At 40.3% G+C, this 23458-nt stretch overlaps 3 protein-coding genes across 13 annotated transcripts in view; 1 reads left to right on the top strand and 2 right to left on the bottom strand.

Moving 5' to 3' along the window:
* Positions 1-5853, top strand: part of LOC309693797 (myomegalin) — a 49442-nt gene extending 43589 nt beyond the window's left edge. For 10 of the 11 annotated variants that reach the window (XM_082513346.1, XM_082513349.1, XM_082513347.1 and 7 more), the window contains 5 exons: positions 38-181; positions 293-431; positions 983-1029; positions 1277-1331; positions 3206-5853. In XM_082513346.1, the coding sequence (XP_082369472.1) occupies positions 38-181; positions 293-431; positions 983-1029; positions 1277-1331; positions 3206-3339 (519 nt within the window). In that variant the 3' untranslated portion in view covers positions 3340-5853. The remainder of the gene's footprint in view (positions 1-37; positions 182-292; positions 432-982; positions 1030-1276; positions 1332-3205) is intronic. The other variant, XM_082513354.1, reaches the window with a different exon arrangement.
* A 590-nt stretch (positions 5854-6443) lies between these two features.
* prkab2 (protein kinase, AMP-activated, beta 2 non-catalytic subunit) lies at positions 6444-13254 on the bottom strand. Its single transcript, XM_082514375.1, has 8 exons — positions 12926-13254; positions 11814-12000; positions 11541-11698; positions 11320-11413; positions 10877-10991; positions 10444-10577; positions 10245-10313; positions 6444-9140 (listed from the first exon to the last, which is right to left on the bottom strand). The coding sequence occupies exons 2-8, from the start codon at positions 11970-11972 to the stop codon at positions 9063-9065; spliced, it is 807 nt and encodes a 268-aa protein (XP_082370501.1). The 5' UTR covers positions 11973-12000; positions 12926-13254; the 3' UTR covers positions 6444-9062.
* A 1043-nt stretch (positions 13255-14297) lies between these two features.
* Positions 14298-22035, bottom strand: LOC309694139 (mitochondrial adenyl nucleotide antiporter SLC25A24-like). Its single transcript, XM_082513940.1, has 10 exons — positions 21426-22035; positions 21063-21189; positions 20853-20940; positions 20587-20698; positions 18441-18599; positions 18200-18352; positions 17985-18092; positions 17708-17875; positions 17372-17522; positions 14298-15555 (listed from the first exon to the last, which is right to left on the bottom strand). The coding sequence occupies exons 1-10, from the start codon at positions 21600-21602 to the stop codon at positions 15374-15376; spliced, it is 1425 nt and encodes a 474-aa protein (XP_082370066.1). The 5' UTR covers positions 21603-22035; the 3' UTR covers positions 14298-15373.
* Between the last annotated feature and the right edge of the window lie 1423 nt (positions 22036-23458).

Here is a 23458-nt window from a genome sequence, read left to right as displayed (position 1 = left end):
CACAGAGCACGAGTAACTAACTGAGCTGTGTTTGCAGATTATGGATTACGGATGTGTTAGGAGTCTTCTGTCTAACACCAAGACTCTGAGGCAGATCTTGGAGGAGGCAACGTCTCTGCTGAAGATGTTCTGGAGAGCAGCTCTTCCCAGCACGGATCCCTCCATCCAGAACCTTAAGAAGGTTTTAAAATTACGCATTATCTCATTTGTTTATTTGGCCTTTAATAGCATCAAACAACTTATGTTAAAATAAATGTTTACAGAGTATATCTGTATGTACTTGTGCATGCAGGAGCAGTGCATGCAGGAGGAAATCTTGTCCTTGAAACTGCGTGTGTCTGAACAAGAAGAAGTTCTTAAGGGGACAATACAAAGACTGAGGAGCACCAGCCGCACCAAGGAGAGCATGGAGCACTTCATAGTCAGCCAGCGTGAGTGTTTACGTGCATGTGTGTGTGTGTTTGTATGTGTGTGTGAGAGAGAAACAGGAATGTGGGACGGTCAAGTGTACTCATCCCTTTACTGATGCCTAATAAGGTATGAGTAACGGGAAGTAAGATACAGAGAGGTTCTCAGCAGACAACAATGCTAGTCCCTTCTCGGAAATGTCGTCTGTTTAGAGTTCAGAAATAATAAAGGAGGTGGTTCATGGTCCCTTGGGACGCATGCCACCAAAAACAGCTGTATGGAATAACATCATAAGGAATTCCTTACCCCCTGACCTCAGAAATATAAGTTCATTCCCTCTTTTTAAGTCCATCCTCAAAACTCATCTGTTTAAAATTGCTCATGTTTAAACCTCTGTATGCTCTTAACTTTTATCTGTTATTCTTATTATTGTGCATATTTCCAGTTTTTTATTTGTTGTACGGTGTCCTTGGGTGCTTTGAAAGGCGCTATTTTTAAATAAAATTTATTATTATTATTATTCTTAAGTAATGCAATAAAAACAAAAAAGAAACATTGTCCTTGTTTTCTACAGTATCAAGGACTCGTGATGTGCTGAAAAAAGCAAGGACAAATTTAGAGGTAAGCCATGTGCGCAGCCTCGATTACATCACTTACATATTCTTAGCTTATCTGTGTTTGTATTCCACAGGTCACAGTATTGTGTTAATCAGGATTACGTGTTGTGATGTGTGTTGTAAATTCATTACTGTTGGCTTTTCTGTCCCACCTGTTCCTTCATCCTTACCTTGTGTCTTCTCTCCCCTTCCCTGGTCTCCTCTCTTCCTTTCCATGACCCCCCCCCCCCCCCCCCCCCTTCCTCACCCAGACGAATAAGCTGAGACTTTCCTCTCTAAGTTCCTCCTCTTCCTCTCCTTATGCTGGTAATTGTCTGACATCCTGTGCGCTTGTAAATAGGTAGACGTTGTCCCAGATACATGTTTTATTAGATGACATAGTTCGTCCCTCCTGAAGTGACGATGATCATGTAATCTGGGGCAGCTTTTACCTGCGTGTGGAGTTTTGCCTTTTCTAATCATCACAGCTTTACCATCCTGTCTAACAGCAAACTCCATCCCGACTTGCATTTTTAGTATTTAATTACATTTTTCATTAAATGTAACAGGGGATATAGTGGAGGTGATTCTGGTGCAGAGTATAAAACAAGCTGACCACACACTGCTTTGTTGACTATAGAGAAAGTTGGAGTTGGATGCCAACTGGATGTATTTTTTAAGTGATGATGGTTGAGGAGGAGTTTTAAAAGGCCGTGAGTCGTTCCCGAGTCGTTCTTGAATTGTTCTGAGCACTGTTTTACATCAGCGTGCCTCTAGTGTTCAGGCTAAGTCTGTTTACAGCTTCCAGTGTGAGTGCAAAAATAACTGCACATACTCATAGTTCCCATTCTGTATGTATGCTGCACGAGCGTCACTGAATGATGTGCACACAAACTTGTGTGATGACTTTAAGGAAGTTTCGATTGCTTCGTTATTGCCAACAGACACGCAGCACTCAGCTGAGTGTGTGTGTGTGTGTGTGTGTGTGTGTCTCTTCGTGAAAGATGGACAGCATTTCTTTTTCTTGTATCATTCTTCATCCTCAGCTTTCCATCTGCAAGGAGTTGGGGATTTTCTCTTACTGCTAACATTTTACACAGCAATCCCCTCCTGCTTTTGTTTTTAAAAGAATAGTGGGACATTTTGGGAAATAAAAGTTTTATCTGTAAAATGGTGCATACACATCACATGGGTATCCAGCACATCTGTGATGATACCTTTAATTCTGAGTAATTAATTACAGTACTTTTTCACTCATTTTCAGTCCAGTGGACTGACTGTATTTACAGATCAGGACTTGCTGCTTTTTTGTTATGTTATGTCTCTCGACACTGACCTATGAATCATCCAAGGCCAAAAAAGACACCTAAACTCAGTGGATGAATCAGTGTTGTATCTACACATAACAAACAATATCTTCAGTCAATTCGTGACTAGCAGCTTATCACAAAAATACTTCATTTGTTTTCATTTCTTTAGTTGAATCTATATAAAACACCAAAGATAAAGCAATGTTATGGGTGGGAAATTGTATTTTTGCACCAACAAGGTGATTCCCACAGAGCTAGCATTTCTTAGCATTTCTCAAAATGCTGTGCAGTGTGGAAACCGGACAGAATAAGAGAATAAAAAAAGTGGCAGGCCTATAAACCTATCCACAGCAGATGAAAACCATCTGAAAGAAATAAGGCTGTTAAGGAACCAAGCTTAATTAAAGGAAACACTGAGGACTTTTTACAGCTTTTCTCAAAATGAGATTTATGCATCATATTTTACAGAGCAGTCTAAAAAAAGACTCGCCAGCAAAGACTGCAGAAAGTAGCAGTGTGCAGTTCACAGATAGCATTTTTTTTTTATCAAGCTGAATGTTAATTTGTGAATTTGAGAGATCTGGAAGATTCATTTTTAAGTTCAGGTTTAAGTTGTAAGCTAAAGACTGTACAATAATAGAGTGAAAACTCCAACAATCTGAAAATCCTCCTTGACCAAGCACTTGGCAACAGTGGGAAGGAAGAACTTCCTTTTAACAGAAAGAGACCTCTGGCTCAGGGAGTAGAGTGTTCCCCAAAATGTCAAACTATTCAGTCAACATCTCACCGCTCTGGTCAGTTTTATTCACCTGTATTATGTATGTAAGGATTGTTTACTAATAACATTCCCATTTCCTTCTTGTTCTTTTCCTCAAAAAATAAAAAATCCAGCTGAAGAGCCAGGAGGTGCTGCCAGAGAGCGGCCTGCTGATCGCAGTTTCCTGAAGGCTGGTGGTGCTTCTGGAGTCACAAGGGCCAGTCAGCGTACGGCAGCGAGAAAGCGCAGCAGCCAATGCCTGCTTTAGACTTTCAAAGAACCAGCCTAAATGCTACGACCTCTGACCTCTATGCTGAAATAGCCAAGACCCACAATCCCACCTTTCCCCTCACAAGCCCTGCTCTTTACCGCCATAGATGCTTCAGTCCTTTCCTCCTCCAGGCACTGTGTACACAGTGCAGTCTGCACCTGGAGGCTTACCTGATTCCCCTCACCCACTCCACTGTTTGTGACATCCCCCACCAACACGTGTATTATTGTCTTTGAGTGATACAGTCAGCAGTTTGCCTTGTAGTGTGTGTGTCAGAAGAAGGTGTTTAAAATGTGCCTATGAAGGCTTCACTGATGTGACGGAAGTGGTCGAGGATGCCTTTAGATGCCGGGTTACACAGAAAGAATTTGGGTATTTATCAGGTAAAGATTTTACATCACTGGACAGCTTAAAGATGCACACCGCCTTACCTGCGTTAAAGGCATCCCTGAGAGAGAGCCAGACAGCCTGTGGATGGAAGAGATGTTCATGCATGTTTAAAATGGCTTGTGAAAGGAATTCTGCACACACGAACACACACACACACATACATATATGTGTGTGTGTGTGATGGAACCCAGCCCACTCAAAGACAAGACAGCTTCAACTTTGACTGCCACAGAAACTCAAGTACTTATTCTTGTGGCACTCTAATTAAAAAGGACACCTTGTAAATGCAATGCAAAGAAAAATGACACTGACAATGTATCATTACACACAGTGGAGGAATGTACAGTAGCTAGTCGATCACTGCTATTAGTTTGCTACTAGCTATATCTGTGTTTGTGGAGGAAGCTCATGAATGGTATGTCAGACATTAGCCGAGGCTTAAAAACAGCTGAACAGGAAGGTTCCATTTCAGTCACAAACGTCCTCTTTTAGACCCCAGAGGTGCTTTACTGGCATCCAACTCCAAACTGAAAAATGCTAAACAAGTCACAGAATTGTGAAGCTGGCTGATTCTGATTTCCACGCTGGACTGTAGTTTGTAAAAAAAAGATTCGAGTACTCAAATGGAACCAGGCTAAACACGCGTATTCACTCCTCTGCAGGAGTTCTCATACGAGCATGTGCAATAACGATATAGTTTCTTGAATGATTATGCTGCACTGGGTTATTTCTTCTTTGCCCAACACTGAATTATTATCATTCACGCTCATACTGATGTTAGGTGACAAACGGTGTTACGATTATACTTATTTTTCTCGAGTGTTTATGCATGACAGAGATTGTAAATGTTGAAAATTTAGGCTATGGAACAGGGGATCGCCAAAACTTGCCAAAGTTTGAACTTTGAACTCTGTACTTCACTCTGACTTGCCTTATCCATGCGAATGGCGAAACCCCAGTTGGATCAGGTCGGTGGGGTTACACAAGTGTTAAGTTATTGGGTGGGCCTGTTGAACCACAGAGACGGTAACCGTTAGACAGCTGTGTTCATTTAATTTAGAACTGTGTGACAGAAATGAGCTCCTTTATTGGACCAAAAAAAAAAAACTCAACCAAGTGGCCATATGCTATTGTCTTTGCCATTTCTCTTGGTTCAGGCCATCCTAGCATTCCCATGGCAACGGCAATATGGATGATGCAAACTTTGGCAGGCTGCTGGTGGGGTCGTTGTTCCATAATTCACTTACTTCACATTTAGTTTGGTGTGTTTTCTTGCTGTACATTTGCCATTTTATGCTGTAACCCCTCCCCCCAAACAAATCTGCTTTTCTGGATGATGTTTTGTGTGAGTGCGTGCGTGGAAACATCCAACATTTGCTTTTTTGCAAAGTTGATTACCTGGGTAGCTGTGCAATAGCTTGATATGTTTTATTTTGATGTTAAACATCATTGAATTCTAAGTGTGTTTGCGATGTATGATTTCCATGCAGTGTACGCTAAGAGGTTTGTGTCACTTTGAATCACTTAGTCATATATAGGCTGTCTGCTAAGTAAACTATGCCTTCGTGATATTTACGACACTGATCACAATGCCATCCACCTGTAACGAAGCTCTGATTGATGTTGCTTTACTTGCCTTCAAATTTTAGCTCGAGAGCCTCTTAAGTCCGCTCTCGGTGGTAGAAATGGCCTTCGACAAGCGTCTACCTGAGTTCTGCCAAATTAGGTTTTGTTTGCGCTCGAGTCTTCAGAAAAAAAAGACAAAAGTTGCCAAGTTTTACAAAAAGTGGTAAAATGTTTTGAAGATTTGTGTACTGTAAATAAAATTAAAAGCCAGTGACTGGAAAGATTATGACGTGTTTGATTCACAGAGCACCTTATAAGAGCGTAAACAAAGCCTTTTTGTTGAGGAGGGAACCAATAATGCTTTGTTGGTGCTGAGTTGCATATGTATATTGTGCTCTGATTGGTGCAGCTTTTTTTCCTGAGTTTGTGCATAATGAACTAGAAGGCCGATGCAGGACTCTTCAGGATCCTGTCTCTGATGAGTTAACCGTGTGTTGTGTTGGCAAAAGTATTACCACTGAAAGATTTTGGGAAACAATAAAATTTTAAAAAACACTTTAAAATCTTTTACTTCTGTTTGTTTTACATCCAGATCACCAGTAGCAGGGATTTTCCCCTCCCACTGTGGTACCTTACAATATAAAGCACCTTGAAATGACAGTTGTTGTGATTTGGCACTATATAAATAGAACTGAATTGATTTGAATTTGTTTTTTTCTATTACCAGTAGGAAAAGTTGATTTGATAAACACCACAAATAAGAGTGATGTCAGAGTGAACCAACACCTGGTGCACTCGTCACTGCAACAAGGTGAGAGGTTTGAGATCAAGTCATCTTTAGGGTATCGGATCACCTGCTTCCATCTCACCGCATCCCTAGCATCGTCTGTCACACCACCTTCACTACATCATGAATCTTCTCTGTTGTCCTCCTTTCCTCCTGCCCTGCAGCACCAAATTCAACCCTTCATCCCATTTGTTCAGCATCCCTCATCTGTGCATGTGTATCTTACCCTCTCTAACTTTATCTCCAGTGGTTTAAAATTAAGTGGCTGAAATAAAGCAGGTATTAAGGACAGATGTTTAACCACGAATCCACACATACAATAAAGAGTCAAGTTAAAGAGAAGACAGAGGAAATGGGATCAGTGCACCCTCTTTATTTTGATTTATATGCAAACAAGTAAAACCTTGTACAGTTGATCCTTACACTGCTTCTGCAAAGCATTTTTAAAAACATTCATGAAACCGCTGTAAAATTCAAGTTTCAGTTTCAACCTTAAAACAGCCAAGTCTACCAGACATGGATCTTCTTTGAATTTAGGACTTAATCCATGTCTGGGAATCTGGCTGCATTGCCACAATCCCTTGTCATCTTGTCATATGAAACTCTTTGGACAAAACTTCCTAGCTAGCCTTACCTTTTACAAAACACTTGTACACCCAACAGGATTTATGAAAGCCCCTTTTACAAGTCTGGAGTTTACCAGATGTTGGTATATACTGTACTTAAGATGCAGACAAATAGACACCAAACTGAAAAAGTGGAAAACACAACGTTTAAAGCCACCATACCAAAAAAAAAAAAAAAAAAAGAGATTAGCTTCAAATGCTTTTATGAATACACATGGTAAGCAAACTTTGTACAACACTTGAGTTCTGCTCATGTCGATTCATCTGATGACGTGTCTCTGGCTACTGTTTGAGGTGTGCGCGTTCACTCATTTTCTAAATGTGCACCACATGTATCTTTATAAGGGCAATCAATACCAAGCAGCAAGGTGAGACTGTTCGCGTGTACAGGCCTCTGTATAAAACTATACAGTACATGTAACAGATACAGTACATTCCTGTAATCCTGTTTGATAAATACAACTCCATACAGATACACACAAAGCACAGCAAAATATCTTAATTAGACTAAATCAGATCCTACAGTCCAGAGAAGCTACAGTACACGCGTTCTCTGCTGCATAGTTAAAAGCTTACATCGACACTCCTGCTCAAAGAACGGTAAAGTGCTCGAAAACTTACATCAAGGCAACAGCAGAACTAAATGACCTTTGACCATCATCATATGGAAAGTGGGTCTCCCAGTTAAAACAGGTGAGTACTCCTCCCGCGACCAAAACTTTACCATATACTGAAATGTATGTGGCAGATTCCACTGAATGACAAGCAACGGCATCAAACCCAACTGTGGGTTCTGCATCTTTTTAAAACTACAAACCAGGAGCCAAAGACTGGGGTCAGAAATGTCCTTGTTTTTTTAAAGAAAGTCAGATTTGATTTTGAAGCTAATATAATTAAAACCTTTCAAATAACAAACAAAGTTTTCATAAATACAGTTCGCTCTTTTATTGTAGAAACCTTCACTCTTGTTTGACCGGCAAACTGTATTCACTAATACAAAGTTATCATTGTTTTAAAAGGCTGACTGACCGTGTTAGGCCTCAGTTACATGGGCCTAGACACCAGTTGGAGACCAACTGACAACCACCGGTTGTTAGGGAAAAATTAGTATTGCACAACCTGTTGTGTGTGGTTGCTGGCAGTCGCTGTGAAACTGACTGCTAAGCCTCAGTCACTCACTAAGTCATAGCTTTCACTTTGAAGGACAACAGTCGGTGAGTCATTATCAAGTGTTTGCAGACAAATCAGCATCTTTCTTGAAAACTATGGCAGCTGTCATAATCTATGAACAAAGTAATCACATGATGGTTTTTGGCATAGCACTACATTTGAGAAAACCAGCAACCACTTTCAGCTGGTTAGGAAATACACAGATTTCCCTAGCAACTGGAAGTTGCTATGGCATCGCCAAAGCCTCTCTCTTTCCAAAAGAATGTGCCTCTGTACACACATGTGGACAGACCACTAAAAGACAATCAGCTATAAATTAATTAACCATTAACTGCTAATCAATTCCATGTCACATTGAATGAAAAGAAATTTGCTTTTCTTTCACAAACAAGGACAGCTCCAAGTTGCTGCAAACGTTTGAGCACTACCTGATGTTCCTGCTGCTTGCTAAACAAGAATAAACATGATACTTGTGGGTTGAGCTAAAATGTAGTATTTCTGCTTTTTATTGCACTTTAAGTTCAAGCAATGCTAAATTTGTTGCTCTTCGCATCAGCCTGTTGACCTAGACTTTGTGCCAGTTTAAGTCTTCCTGTTATTCACCATTTACTCAGCTAAAAGCTTAATGGAATTAGTGGAAAGGTGAATACAATCACTCAACACTGATTAAATTCAAACTCAACTGAATTAAAACCCAAAATCCAACGTAATATATCATTTACAGGTTCTCTACCTGAAAAAAAGGCATGTGTAACAAGGATTCGCACCCCAGAAAACATGATTATGAATCACAAGGAGCAGCAAACGCTTGAATACACACAGTGATCTTATCCGTCCGTAGAGGTCAACGGTAAAAAGCCACAATATGGTTCTCATTGCTTTTTCCAACACCTGGCACACACACTTCGCTACTATTGTTTAGAGCCCTATGTAGACAGAAGTGCAGCCTCTTTAAAACCCAAGTCACAGCCATGGGCCTCTAAGCTCGTCTGTAAACTTGTTTCAGTGCAAGATATAGCTAAATGTAACAACAAGCGCGCACGCACACACACACACGCATATACACAAACACAGACTCACACGCACAAAAAACCAACAAAAAAAAAAAACAAAAAAAAAAACAACCCACAGCAGATTATAAACATGCTGCTAAAAGCACTGGGGGGAACCCGAGCTGAGGTTTAGATAGGCTTGTAAAGCAGAGAAGTGACATATTTCTTCTTGTATCTGTGAGTCGCACTCAGCACCATTACTCCATCCTAACCAGGAGAGGAAAAAACAAACAAACAAACAAACAAACAAACAAAAACAGGCTGTCATTAAGTTGGATCCAAAGCATCAGAACAATGCAATATGCTCCAATTTGTGAAAGTACCAACTACGTACATATTGGATTACTGTTGAATACGCGATTTACCACAAACCTCACCACAGGTTTGGCTCACATTGAACCACCTAACTGATCAATTAGCTAATAACATAATAAAAATAATGCAAGAGAACTGTGGTGTGACACCACTGACCACTAGAGGTGGGAATCACCAAACATCCCACGATACGATATTATCACAATACTTAACTCACGATACGATATTATTGCAATTTCTAAAAATATTTTGCGATATTCAGATTCTGTACATAAAGGTAAACTTTATCAATATTCATTTTATCTAATATCAAAGTCTCGCACTCAGTCTTTCTCTCAGTTCAGTTTTATTGTTGACAAACTGAACGGTTTGTATTACAGTCTAGTCCAAGTTAACTGAAACCATCTGGTACAATTATAGCTATTCTGAACTATGCAATATGAAAACTATGCAGGCCCTTCAGCAACTGAAGAATTTGAAAGTAAATTAAAACAAAATATAATTTTACATTAAATAAAAAAGTTTTAAACTTAATTAAAATAAAACATGTCTTAAATTAAAATAAGTAAACTGTCATGTTTATTGCTGCAATAAAAAAAGTTAAACACATTTGGACAGTGTCAGGATTCTTGCTCAGAAAAAGGATCAACATGCTCTGAAGTCAGAGCACAAAAACTTTTTTTGTAACAAAATATCGATTTCTGCTGTCCCTGTATCGATACATTATTAGCAAACAAAATATCACGATACTACACAGTATCGATTTTTCCCCCACCCCTACTGACCACCCCTACCAGCTTCCCCCTTTAAAGCAGAACATCTTCCCTTTGTCTGCACAAGGACTGAAAGAACTGATATAAAACTGATATGATTAAAAATCATGTTCATGTAAATGTGCTGGAACATTTAACAAAAAGAAAAAAAGAGGGTAGGGGAGCAACTACTAACTTCCGTGAAAATGTGAGTCATGAGTCATTCTGCTGCAAGTAAACCTACCTTTATTGAAAGTGCATATAGGTGATTTAGCATGACATGGTTGGGTTCAGGCAGCAGGGCAGGGTCACACTAACAACAGACAGTAGGAGGAAAAGTCACAAAGAAAACAGTAACACGAAAAGATGAGTCACATCAGGGTCTAAAAAATTCTATCTGATTTGTAAACTGAGAGAAAGGTGCGAAAGGTGTAGATACTCACAGATATATTGGTGTCCTTGTTGAGAATGACTTGAAGGAGGTGAGGCGGGAGGATGGGCGGGGCTTTGAAGTGCTCCTCAGGTCTGAAGACATACTGCTCCTGTCCATACGGACCAGGAGGAGAGCTGGACAGGTCTAAAGATACAGCAATCACATTTATATGACATTTCACATACACACTTTACTCTACAGCTACTGACCAATTAAACACTAACAACAACAATAAAAAAGCTGTATTCTTTATTGTTGTATTTATTTTGGCATTTATTATTCAACTCCTTTCCTGGGAGCTGTATTAAGACTTAAATTGCTGGGACTGTAAGTGCAAGGTCAGGAAAGGCATGCTGCAATATGACAAGGCACTTTCCAGTTACTATTTACACATGCTGATTACCTTTAGTTGACTAAATAATTCAATAACGGAGCAGGCTGACCTGACGTGTCGGAGCACTCCAAAGAGTCGACCTGAAGGGCGTCAAACACCTCAAAGTCAGACTTTTTCACATGGATCAAGTTGTTGATAGTTCCCATCTGGCTGGTTACCACCGGCTGCCGAAAAAGAGAGAAATCATCACAGAGGAAATGAGGAAGCATGTGTAAAATTAGCAGTTTCCTGCACAGTTTTCCCTAAGGCAAAAGAGCTATTTAGCAGCTTTCACCGAATAGAAGGGCTTTTCAAAGCTTTTCAGTCCCTCTGAGGTCTCAAAGTCCACATTTTGTGAGGATAACACAATACAAGATGGATGAAACTTAAATGCTAAATTTCCACAAAGGAATGTGTCCCTTCCTTTTTGAACTGTCAGAGGTCTCTGCACCATGCCAAAATGCAGTGTGCATGAATAAGTTAATGGAGGGAAAAAAAATGAAGCTACTGTACCTCTGATGGATCATGCACCCACTGTCCATCTACAAAAAACTTGTACTGGTGCTCTCCTTCGGGCAGGTCCAGAATTGCCACAAAATCATTATGGCTTAGGAGAAAGTAAGAGAATGTATTAGTGCAATATCCGAAACGTTTATCTACAAACTCTCAAGCTACAGGTTTACTTATAAAAGATAATGAATGTGATAACGTACCGTTATCCACTTCCTGTTTACCTTTTATTTAGCGGTATCTTTGTGTTCCAGTTATTAAAAGAACCAGCAATGTAGACCTCCTTCCCACCTCCGGCCCAGCGGATCACAGTGGGGCGAGCCTGAGGACCAGTTTTAACCAGATCATCCAAATCTGGGGTGAATTCTTTCTCTCCTGATGCCTGAAAGTAGTAAACATATAAATCTCAAATATAAGCTGTTTTGAGAAAATAAAGCTTTCAAATCTGAGGAAGTGGTGTGGAAGACAAATGTGTTTCAATATTATAATCTGCATACCTTCGATTCGGGTCCATGTGTGTTGAAGGTGTTGGGGTCATCTGTGCTGTCCACCATCTTGCTGCTGGGTTCTTGGTCTTTGGAACTGCTGCCACTGTCTGAGCGATGGGCCTTGGCACCATGCCGATCTCCGGCCACTCTGTCACTCGTGTTGCCCATGGTGCTTCACGTTTTTTTTGCAGTGCCACTGGAAATAAAGAACAATCCATTATGTGTTTAAGCATAAAGCAAGATCTTTCAGAAACAAGAAAAAGACTTGAAGAGACAAACAGACTGTAGGCAGAGATCAGCACTAGAAATCTTAATAGCTCATGGTAATCTCCTGTTTTTTTCCCCCATTATAAATTTTATACATCTGATACGGATGAAACACAGTTTGTCTATGAAGCAGGAAGACCCCCCAGGTTTTCTGGTTCTTCAGTCAATAGAAGAACCAGAAAATATTTTATTTAATTTTTGAAATCCAGCCTTTAATGTCTTATAAACTTTTAATTTTTTTGTGGTTTTCAGTGTGGAACTATCTGTTTTTTTATATATCTCCAATTTAACAGATCTACATCAGTACAAAACTTTTGATGCTGCTGACAACAAATTGAAAACAAAATATGAATATGAAGATCTCTTGAATAGACACCATAGTCGATCTCCAGTTATCCAAAAGACAATACATCACAGAAAGAAGCTGAGGCTGACCACAGGCTATTGTGACACATGTTTAAATACAAACTGAACCTGTTACATGAAACTATTTGTTCAGCATGACAAACACCATCTTAACACGATGAGCAGCAGCCTGACTCAGGCAAAAAAGCTAAACGCCTTTGCAGTGGGGCTAACCGGCTTACCGGTCGGTAGACGGATAAAAACAGAAAGGTGAAACAGGGACTGTCTTCTGGCCTGTGTTTTTGGACTTGAATCATAAACCGCCTAACGTAAATACAATCATGCTTTCAGACATAACGTAGTAAGAAAACCTCCATTAGTTAACGCCCACTAGCTAAGCTACCGCCAAATCAACAAGTTTTCACCACAGAACTTAAAATAACACATACGCAATTTTGCCATTAGTAAATAATCATGAGTACTCGTACAGCTTGCCGACGGAAACCTACCGTAGTTTCCCCACCAGCTGTTCTGCTGTGTCCACCTCAGGTCACTTCGCAGGAGAATATTTTTAGCCCCTGTTGGGAGTTAGCTAACTGCTAGCTGTCACTGTCTACAAGCAAACGACCAAGCTGTTTGCTCTGTTTATCTGCGCCGCAACAAACACTTTCACCATTAAGTTGTGGCAGACGGGAAAAAAAAATAAAATCACCGACACTCTCCACCTATCTGCACATTGACTTTAGTTTGTGTTTTAGTGGAGGGCGGGCCCACCTCTCTACAACAACTGCAGAGAGCCCAGTGCTGCCCCGACTACGGAGAGCGGTTAGGACAAAAACTGTTCAAACAACCGAAAAAAAGGGCTGAAGGTCGCCAGGAAGGCAACACCTGTCACAAAACGCCACAAAATGAAGAAGGTTAAGAGACACCCACAAGGAACTTAAGTAAAATAAATCGTATTTTACGACTGACTGCATAGTTTAAAAAAAAACATAGTAAGTAATAAGCAAGTAATGTGATCCCAGTGAATATACAGCATTGTGCAAATCACCTCTCACCTATTTATATTTCCCTTCTAAGGAGCCAGACTTTACTGTAATTTTTTTAGTGTTCTTCAGCAGCAGTTCTCCAGGATTTCTGAAGATCTGTCAGTTTTATGTTTTTGACATTGACTGCTTTTTCACTTATTTTCAGTCCAATCTTTTCAAAGGAATTTTTAAAAATTGTTTTATTATTATTATTACTTTTATTATTATTATTTATGATGCCTACTATCAAACGTTTAATTAAAAATGCGGTTTGTATAGTATGTCTATACCCCCTGAGGCCCCAGCTTCCAAAAATCCTGGGGTATTTAACTTGTCTATGTGGGCAGTTTCATTTGAGCTTGAAGATACGGATTATGGAGCAGGGGCTTCTCTCAGTCCTTGGTGATGTAAACTCACTTCAGTGTGGACATGACTGTGTTCTGACTGTGTTCCAGGAGTTTTAAGTTCGTGGCAGGATTGAGCCTTGATGGTTCCTGAACATCCTAACCATTTTCCTCTCATCTGACAGTGACAATTTGGGTCTTCTTCTAAACTTTGGCAAATGGATGACACATCCAAACAAGTTGTTCAAGGAACAAGATTTCTGGACCTGCAATTGTTTAGAAAGAATTGTTTAGCTGTTTAGCAAGAATCCAAAATTCAACTGTACACATTTTCCCTTCCCTCCTAATTTTGGAGGATTTAATTTGTTATGGAAAAAAAATGCACCCAGAAATTTCAATCAAAAATACAAAGCTGATGCAAAAATATTCTCAGTTTTTGTATTTCTGTTTCATCTCCTTCATCATAGATGCTAACCGGATGGAAGTTCCTTACTGACACCAACACAAAGTTTATGTTCTGTGTGGAAACAAATCCACAGTTTTTGTCTTTATTGACCACTTGGCAAAGATTTCAACACATCAGACCGAGTTTCCAATCAGTGATCCTTACATTACTGAGGAGGCAATATCAGCATTCAAGCCTCCCTGGAAGGACCAAGTTTCAACAGCTAATAAATCAAGACTAGTTTCAAGCTCAGAAAATGTCACATAAACTAAACACAGAAGATTGTTATCATGCATGCTACATCTAAACTCCATCCACTTGGCTGTGTGAAAGAGTATGAAACAAATGAATGAATGTTAACTGTAGCAGGAATGTGTTGTGCGTATGTACTAGGTTGAAATGAGGATTGAAACATGACAAACATATGCTTCTTGCAAGTATTTTTCATCGTTAAATCCCATAAATAAGCATAACTGGAAACATATATACAGTAATTTGTATAGTTATAAAACACATCTTCTGATGTTATCATCAGATTTACACACACATAAGGCACATTTAAATCGTTATCAAACAGAGAGATCGGTGGTTTTCACATTGCACAAGATGTGTGTCTTCATTCACACACTGTTCCAGTGTTAACAAGTATTCGTTTGTCCAAGCCAGCTATTTTTAGTGGACAGCTGCTGATTGGAGAACAGTTTGTTTGGAACCGCTGTCACTTAGGGCAGGTGTTTACAAAATCATGTATACAGTGCATAGACATGTGAAAGGTTCAGCTGACATAGCGTCATTTTTCAAACAAAGGAAACGCACAACGCTATGTCGCGTATTTGTTTCATCACAGTTTAAAGGAATATCCGTGGCATAAATGAAATGAGCCATTATACTTAACACGTTTTAGTGTTTTTCCAGAACTGTCTTTTTGTGTGTAAATAACGCAAGTAAATGCAGGAAGAATGGTATGTTTTACAGTAAGAAAAAAAACATTTGAGCATGCATACCACAAATTATTAATGCTTTAACTACTGGCAGACGGCTCTTAAAACATGCACTGTATGCTTGATTGCCGTCTGTCTTTTTGGAATTATTTCAGGCATTTTCAAGTCTGACATATTAAGTAAACCTTTTTTTGCAGTATCATTTGGAGATCCCTAAGCCACTCTTCATATACTCATAAACCACGTAGCTAATGCTGACTGCAGGAATGACTTTCATGAAGTTCGGCAGGATGCCCCGGTAGAGTCCAAAAACACCATCTTTGGCTACAATCTTCTTCATCAGAGAACTCATAGAAGGCTGGTTTGATGGTTCCAGAGATGCTGCAAAGAAATATTAGCTATGTTAGAGAACCAATTAAAAAGCAAAAAATAAACTCACTGGCCACTTTGTTAGGTACATCTGCCCAACTGACTTAATGCAAATATGTAATTAGCCAGTCACATAACAGCAACTCAACATATTTAGACATGTAGCCATGGTCAGGACGACCTGCTAAAGTTCAAACTGAGAATCGTTTAAGTGACTTTGATTGTGGCTGGTTGTTTTTGTCAGACAGGCTGGTCTGACCATTTCAGAAACTATTGATCTGCTGGGATTTTCCCACACAGTCGTCTCTAGGGTTTATAGAGAATAGTTAGAAAGAGAAAACATCCAACGAGTGCCAGTTCTCTTGGTGAAAATGCCTTGTTGATGTTAGATAACATGTAAGCATGGATCCATCCTGTCTTGTATCAAACAGTTCAGGCTGCTGGCAGTGTAATGGTGGAAGAAATACTTTTTTTTTTTAGCACATGTGGGGTCCCTTAGTACTAGGGATGGGTACCGATACCCTGTGCCATTATGGCACCGGTTCTGACATAAACGGTAGTAACCAGACCGAAAAGCAGCGCACATTTCGGTGCTTTTTTTTTTCCTGAGATGTCATACACTTTGGATTCCAGCCAATCATTTTACCTTTCCAAGGATAGTAGGCGGGCCCAGGTACGTACGTTCTTTTAGAGCAGAGCTACAGATTAAAAATGCCCAAGGCGAAGCGGTCAAAAGTCTGACTGTACTTCACAGCAAAAGATGCAAACTCAGCAGCCTGCAACAAGTGCTTTAAGGTGATACTGTGATACTGTCAAAGGACGTAACACCTCGAATCTAATGAAACACCTGGTGACGCATAGCGTTTTTTTAAAAGCCGAGAAATGCACCGTATTTGATAGCTTGCTGCGAGACCTTTCACTGAGCACATCTACTGCGGATGTGGTAAATCTCCATTAGCGAGTTAGTGCGGATCGCCCCGTGCATGGGGCTGGACGGTGCTTATCATTTTGCAGAAAAAAAGAGACTGCTGAAAATAAAAACGTAAGAGGTTTTTGGACAAAGTTTGTGTTCTCCATTCTTAAGCACCGGTTCGAGCACCGGCACCGTTTCAAAAGTACCAATTTGGCACCTTACTTAGTACCAACTGAGCATTGTTCAAGCACAGCAGCCTACCTTAGTATTGTTGCTAATCACGCCCATCCCTCTATGACCACAGTGTACCATCTTCTGATGGTTAATTCCAACAGGATAAAACCTCATATCACAAAACTCAAACCATCTCAAACTGAGATTTTGAACATGACAATGAGTTCACTGTTCCTCAGATGGCCTCCACAATCACCAGATTTCAATCTAAGAGGAGAGTCACATTGTGGATGCCAGTATGAACCAAGGATTGTCTCTGGGGAATGTTTCCAGCACCTTGCTGAATCTATACCAAGAAGAATCCAACCTGATAACAGCAACATGTAACTAATAAAATGGCCAATAACAGCCAACATTTTTGTCTATTCGTTTCTTTACTCATATAGCACTGATTTGTCAGTTTGTGAGACCATGACCCTGTCTAAATGTTACACTCAAAAAACAACTTTCATCTCAAAGTGAACAACATTAAAGAGGAATGCCCTTTTTCAGATGGAGCCCCTTTACATTACGTGGGCTGTAACACAAGTATATATTTACAGAAAACATGGATCACTTTTACAGAACCTTTACACCATCAAATGCAACCCGCCCACCTTGAAAAATATTGTGCTATTATTATGCTACGAAGGGGCTACCTAGTTATGTCATTACTATTTTCAAATATCAGGCTGTGTTTACCTTGTGCTTGCATCCGAGTGCGCACAAGTGCGAGTGGATAGCTTGCCAGCTGGCCACAGGTACTAGAGATGGTTCCACAGCCCAGCAACACCAGCACTCCAGGGTTGGCTGACTCAGTGGCGTAATGTGCCAACCAAGTGTTCTTTAGAGTCTAGAGAGTTATGATAAGAGAAATGAGAATTCAGCTAATGTGCAAAATCAGCATAACACAAAACTTTCTCTCATTTAATTTAATGCAACTCTGCACGATGGATTGGTTTAGTGCGCATATAAATGATCTAATTAACTGAAGTGCAATCCATGGTGAAATATCCATGCGTCACAAAGCCAGCATACCTCATAAACAGCCAGGTCTATCCCAGCGTAGGGAAGGATGCCCAGTGAGTTTGGTACGTAGCCCTTGTAGAAAGCTTTGACGCCCTCCTTCCTCAGGATCTTCTTGGCACAATCAAACATTCCTGCATACTGGCCAGTTTTCCTAAGCGTCAACCGCGTCTTTAATACCTAAGAGAGAAGCAATGCATAAAAAATACAAAAGAGGTCAGATTCGGTTGGTTTGTGTGGAGAGGAGGTGTTACCACATCCAGTGAGGCAGCATCACAGATCTTGTTACCTCCATTGGGTAGATTGTTGTCTGTGCTGTGGCCCCAGCCAGAGAGCCAGCCAGAAACCTCTGGTGGGTCTCAATCTTCGCTCCTTCTGATGATAACAACCTCTTATACTGTAGCAGAAAACGTAAAAAGCCACAATATTTGTTACTACATTTAATAGCTGCAAACAGAAGTATTTAAAAAAAAAAATTCACATTTCAGCGGTATGGTTCCTTACTTGTTCATAAGCCATGAACTTAATCGCCGTCTCGGGTGCAATCTTTAAAACATTTATTCCATTTCCCCTCCACAGCGAAGTCACACCTCCTTCTGCAATCATTTGCTTAAAGCCCCCTAGCAGACTTATCCGGTTGGCCTTTGAAGAATGAACCTGCAGTGCAAATATATGCTTTAAGTAAAACACGGTCACAGACATCTATTTATCCATCTATTTGTTCCACTTCTGTCATATTTGTCACCTGCATGAAGACTTTCACTCGGTCCAGTGGGGCAGTACCGGTACGAGAAACAGCCCCTGCCACAGCACCTGCAACAAGCTGCTTCCACCAGCCACCTGTGCTCTTCTCTTCCTCTGTGAATTCATCTGGGATTGCAAGACTGTCACCTATGTCCAGAACCTAGTAATTACATAAGCAGATTTACTCAGCGAGACCAAATTCATGAACCCTGGCACATCTGATTTACAGTCATGGGAAAAAGAAAGCTCTCACAGGACTCTAAGCAGTCCAGAACCATTTTTAGCAACAATAACGTTAAGTATGATCATTTTTATCAGTCTTTTGCGTCAATGTGGATGAATTCTTATTTAAAACATTGCTTCACTTCATTGAGGTTTGCAGGCACAGCTCTCTTAAGGTCCCACCCCAGGATTTCAGGTTGAAACCTTGATTCTTTTCTTTTTCAGCCATTCTGTTCATTCTGCAAGACAGATGGCCTCATATTTGACTCTAGAATACTTAATTATACAGAGGGGTTCGTACTCAGTGGCTGCATGGTACTTCCTCCTCTGTGCTGGCAGCTGTTATGAGGCGTTTGTGCTGATATGCTGAGTTTGGTTTTCACAGCTTTAAATATATTGATGTGCATTATGGCCAAACATCTCCAGCTTGGTCTCATCTGTCCAATGACATTGTTTTCAAAAGACTGCATAGAGTCCTGTGAAACCCTTATTTTTCTTCTGACTGCATGTCTGTGAGCAGACGGGATAATACTGTAGATACAAACACAGACTCTTATTAGTATTTCTCTTTATGTGTAATACACATTATAAAATGCCTTATAGGTGAATTTCTTTGCCTTTGATAATGACTCTTTCACTGAAGGGTTGTGCCACTTAAGGGTTTCTTTGTGTGGTTTCAAATGTACAAGGTCAAAAACAACAACTTCTCCTTTTTGAGGTCAGTGATGCAGAAGCAGTTATATTGTAACCAGAAGGCAACATTTACAAAATCTTCAACACGAGCTGTCAGCCAAAAGATGAAAACATTATAAAAAAAACAACAACCACCACTATTTTAGATGTGTAAATCATTTAAAAGGGTTGTAAAAAAGGATATGCAGTGAGGAAAAGCTGAAACCCTTTGAGCCAAAGAATGATTTGAGCTCCTTGTCCTTTCACTAGAATAACTACCGAGCTGAATAAACCCTTATCTAGTATATGCAGCGTTTTCCCCAAAGCTTAAAGCACTACTGTGAGCTCTATTTGAAGCTGAAAGTCAAACTTAGAGTGCCAAGTGGGAATTTTCAACTGTAACGCCGCCTCAAGTTGGACTTACAACTCAAGATGTCAGTGCAGCCCCACCAAACCTGAATTAACAATCCAACATGGCAGCAGTATACGAAAACACAGTAAAGCTGTACAACTTCTAACCTGTACTATCAATGTTGTATAGCTCCCTAAATGAGCCACTCACAGAGCACTGACCAGACTCCATCCATGAATGTCCTGCAGCACGGTTTATAAGTATTGCCAGTGATGGATACATGGCTCTACCTTGCTAAGAAGCACAACAAATCCTGTTTTCCCTCTTTTCCTACTTTAATACTGGAGCACGCTCAGTTCGGTAGAGACACCCAGCTCTGATATCTGACTTCTGAGATAAATGGAACACATCATTAGTTAAAAACACACTCTACTGGCAGTCTAATGCAAAGCTAAGGGGAAAGGCAAAGGTTCTTGGACTTGCTGCGGTCATCTGTAGGGCACGTTTCCTGTATGACAATGCAGTTCTGCCTGAAAAAGACTTCTGAAAATTCAGATACAAGCTCTGTGAAGGACAGGCACTGTTTGGCTCGTGGCTAAAATCTTGCGCTGAACAAGTACTAGAGCAATCAAAGATGTCTTTCTTAGCACTAGCAAGAGGTGGAGGAGTGAGCTGGGGGGGGGGGGGGAGTGTGCTGCTATGACCTAATTATCTTGCCCAGGTCACCACTTCCAAAGCTGCTGCCTTGTGTGAACTGCAGAGGAAATCTATAAAGCTAGCACGAGAGGACTACACAGCATGTGATTCGCTTCACAGCAACTGCCTCTGTGTGTGTACGTCCACTAAAAGCACTTGTCTGTGATACAGACAGTATATGTGAGTGATTTTATATGATACATACTGAGGAGTGTTTCCAGTAGCGTATAATCTCTTCCAGGTTGTGAGCAGGGCATAACAGGAAGTGTTCCCTCCACTCGTTCCAGTCAACCATCATGGTTCCATCTATATCCATACTGAGGAAACACAAGTTTTTATCCTATGAAATGTATGATTATTGTATGGAAGTACACTATCCGATCACATATACTTCACATAATCTTAAATTTTATTCTTCAGACACATTGTAACCAGACACATGTCACAGTGCGTAAAAAGTGGAGGTCAAACCTCTGTAAGATTTTTAGGGCATCCTCTCCGCTGACACCTATGCCCAGCTCTGCAAGAGACTGCTGGATCTCTGAGGAATCGATGCGCCCTGACACATAAACACTCCAGTGAAACAAGCTGCAGTATGTGACTGTGTAAACATTCACTGGAAAGCCATGTGACTAAAGCAGAGCGTTCATTTATTTCTTGCAACCTCCCTCCTCTCCCTACCATCATCATTTTTGTCCAGGCTCTTAAACGTCAGCCACAGCTTCTTCTCGTGCTCCTTCAGATACTTGGTAAACTCGTTGAAGTCCAGGCACCCGTCTTTATTTTGGTCACCAGATGACACTATTTTCTGTAAGGTAGAGATATAGTGTAAGTGTCTCTTCATTTATATTCACAGTGTCTCACTCTCTGTCTCTAAAACACACACACACACACACACACACACACACACACACACACACACACACACACACACACAGGCTGTTAAGTGTCACATTACTACGGAAATGCATGCAAAACGAGCAGGCCAGGACTTGAAACTCATATCTCTGTGTGAGTCCTCTCCCTCAGCAGACTGATATTTACCTGTGCAGCACCATGGCGGAATATGCCCATTGCCTTGAGGCCCTCTCGTAATTCAGCAACATCCACCTTCCCATCTTTGTTGGTATCGAGCCTTTCAAACAGGTCCTGGTACGACCTCTCACTGTCGGTATCCCAGCACCGGGCATTTGACAGTAACGTCCGTAACGTCTGATACATTGTAGAGCTAATGTGCAAACTGGGTCCAGACCTGAGCCGTCCTGCAGTCGGAGTCAAATTAGCAAGCCATACTGAAAATCACCCATAAATCCAATGCAAAATCCACATGCGAACTCGTCGTAGGCAGTGACAAATCGGGCTTTTACTCGGGTTATTCTGCAGCCTGCCCTATGCAAAGGTGCGCTCCGGAGCGTTTCGGGGGAACTGCAGTGATCTGTGGGCGGAGCAGTGTAGGCTACGTAACTACACAGAGTTTTTTACGGAAAAGCGGGAAACATGGCAGCATATGAAAGCGGTGGAGAAAAAAATAATAAAACTCACGGAGGGACCATATGCATAATCTGGCTTATGATTTTAAAACCGAAGTTAATCATCGTTTGCCCATGTGACATGTGAGAGTGCATAACAGAGGACATTTAATCTTTTCATGTAACAGGACGTGTGAGTACAGCGCAGCACCGCTCCTCTCCAGCAGAGGGCGACGTTTCACTGCACAGAAACAGCAACGGGGTAATACTAAACTGTATGCATAACACACTGAGGTTATTATAGGTAACTAAACCAGATTTCAGTCAACTTGAATTACCCCCCCCCCCCCCCCCAAAAAAAAAAAACAAAACAAAACAAAAACAAAAGAAACCCCCAACTTTATAAAAAAAAAAAGCAAAAACGAACTGAACAATCAAGCAGTCCCTGACACGACAGCCTTTGTGTTGTAATATTTGTTCTACACTTTTAAATCGTACCCTTGATAAATGTTTCTGTACTATAGCAAACAAAAAGACAGGCAAACTAAGCTTAAATATGAACAATCAAATCCACTTTGGAAAATAACTGAAAGTAAATTGGACTGAAAACCAAAGCATTTTAAAAAGTAAATAAAAAGGCAAAACTATAATGTCTCTGAAAGGTGCACATTCTCAGAAAAATGATAGTTTTTAAATGTTCTTCAAAGAACCATTTTAAAAAAGGTTCTTTGAGAAACCATTTAAACCATTTCTTAATGGTTCTTTGGGGCACCTTTAAAGGTTCTTCAGTGAACTACTGAAAGAAATGGTTCTTCAAAGAACTATTGCTTGAAAGGTTCTTTGTGGCATTAAAAAGGTTCTTCTATGGTATCAGTCTAAAGAACCACTTTTGGTTCCAGTTGACACCTTTATTTTTACGAGTGTAGAGTAGCCTATACTATATGTGCTGATAACTGCTGTTTCAGCCTGTTGACTGGTTATGCATCAGCTCAGGATTGCTTAAATTTGAGCGACTTCTGGTTTATTTTGTGAACGGTATAAAAGTCACGTCTAACCACAAGTTGGATACTTCCTGCCATTCCCATGGATGACACCCAAAAGTGTCCGCACGTCTACATTACTGACAAATGAGGCTATGTTTTAGATAAAGAAAAAAAACTTTTATCCATCAGTCTTTTAGTAGATTCAAACATCTCCACCATAAGCTAGAAGATTAAAGCTGCTCACAGCCATAATGTGCTATCTGGTACTTTTCCCATGTGTTGTTTTTATATATTTTTATTTTTCAGTAAAGCAACTGAACGCATTCAATTTAAATTTTATTAAGATAATTCTTTCATCTCTCATATCACATCCTGTTTGCACGTTGTTCTATTTTATCTTGTTAAGGTAGTCTACTTTATTTAGCTGATTTTATTATAGAATGTAAAGTCCTGTGAAAATCAAAGATTTCACCGGACTGCATGTAGTCATGCTAAAAACAAAGTAAATCCTTCCTTATTTCAGGGTAATTAAGCGATTAAGTAACAACCAGGTTTATTAATTGATCAGGAAGTATGAGCACCTCTATAAAAGCAGGGATTTTGGCAGTTTGCTGATTTGAAGCGT

This window comes from Aulonocara stuartgranti, assembly GCF_965226115.1.
Source record: "Aulonocara stuartgranti genome assembly, chromosome: 18".
Classification (NCBI taxonomy): Eukaryota; Metazoa; Chordata; class Actinopteri; order Cichliformes; family Cichlidae; genus Aulonocara; species Aulonocara stuartgranti.
The sequence above is the reverse complement of the archived record's forward strand: the minus strand, read 5'-3'. Positions and strand labels throughout refer to the sequence as shown.

Coding starts and splice junctions, on each gene's coding strand:
- prkab2 (XM_082514375.1), bottom strand. CDS start 11,972: ATGGGCAACACGAGTGACAGAGTGGCCGGAGATCGGCATGGTGCCAAG. Junction 11,699..11,813: donor CACATGGACCCGAATCGAAG/GTATGCAGATTA, acceptor TACTACTTTCAG/GCATCAGGAGAGAAAGAATT. Junction 10,992..11,319: donor GGGTGCATGATCCATCAGAG/GTACAGTAGCTT, acceptor CTTTTTCGGCAG/CCGGTGGTAACCAGCCAGAT.
- LOC309694139 (XM_082513940.1), bottom strand. CDS start 21,602: ATGTATCAGACGTTACGGACGTTACTGTCAAATGCCCGGTGCTGGGAT. Junction 18,600..20,586: donor GCTACTGGAAACACTCCTCA/GTATGTATCATA, acceptor TGTAATTACTAG/GTTCTGGACATAGGTGACAG. Junction 17,523..17,707: donor TAGACCTGGCTGTTTATGAG/GTATGCTGGCTT, acceptor ATAACTCTCTAG/ACTCTAAAGAACACTTGGTT.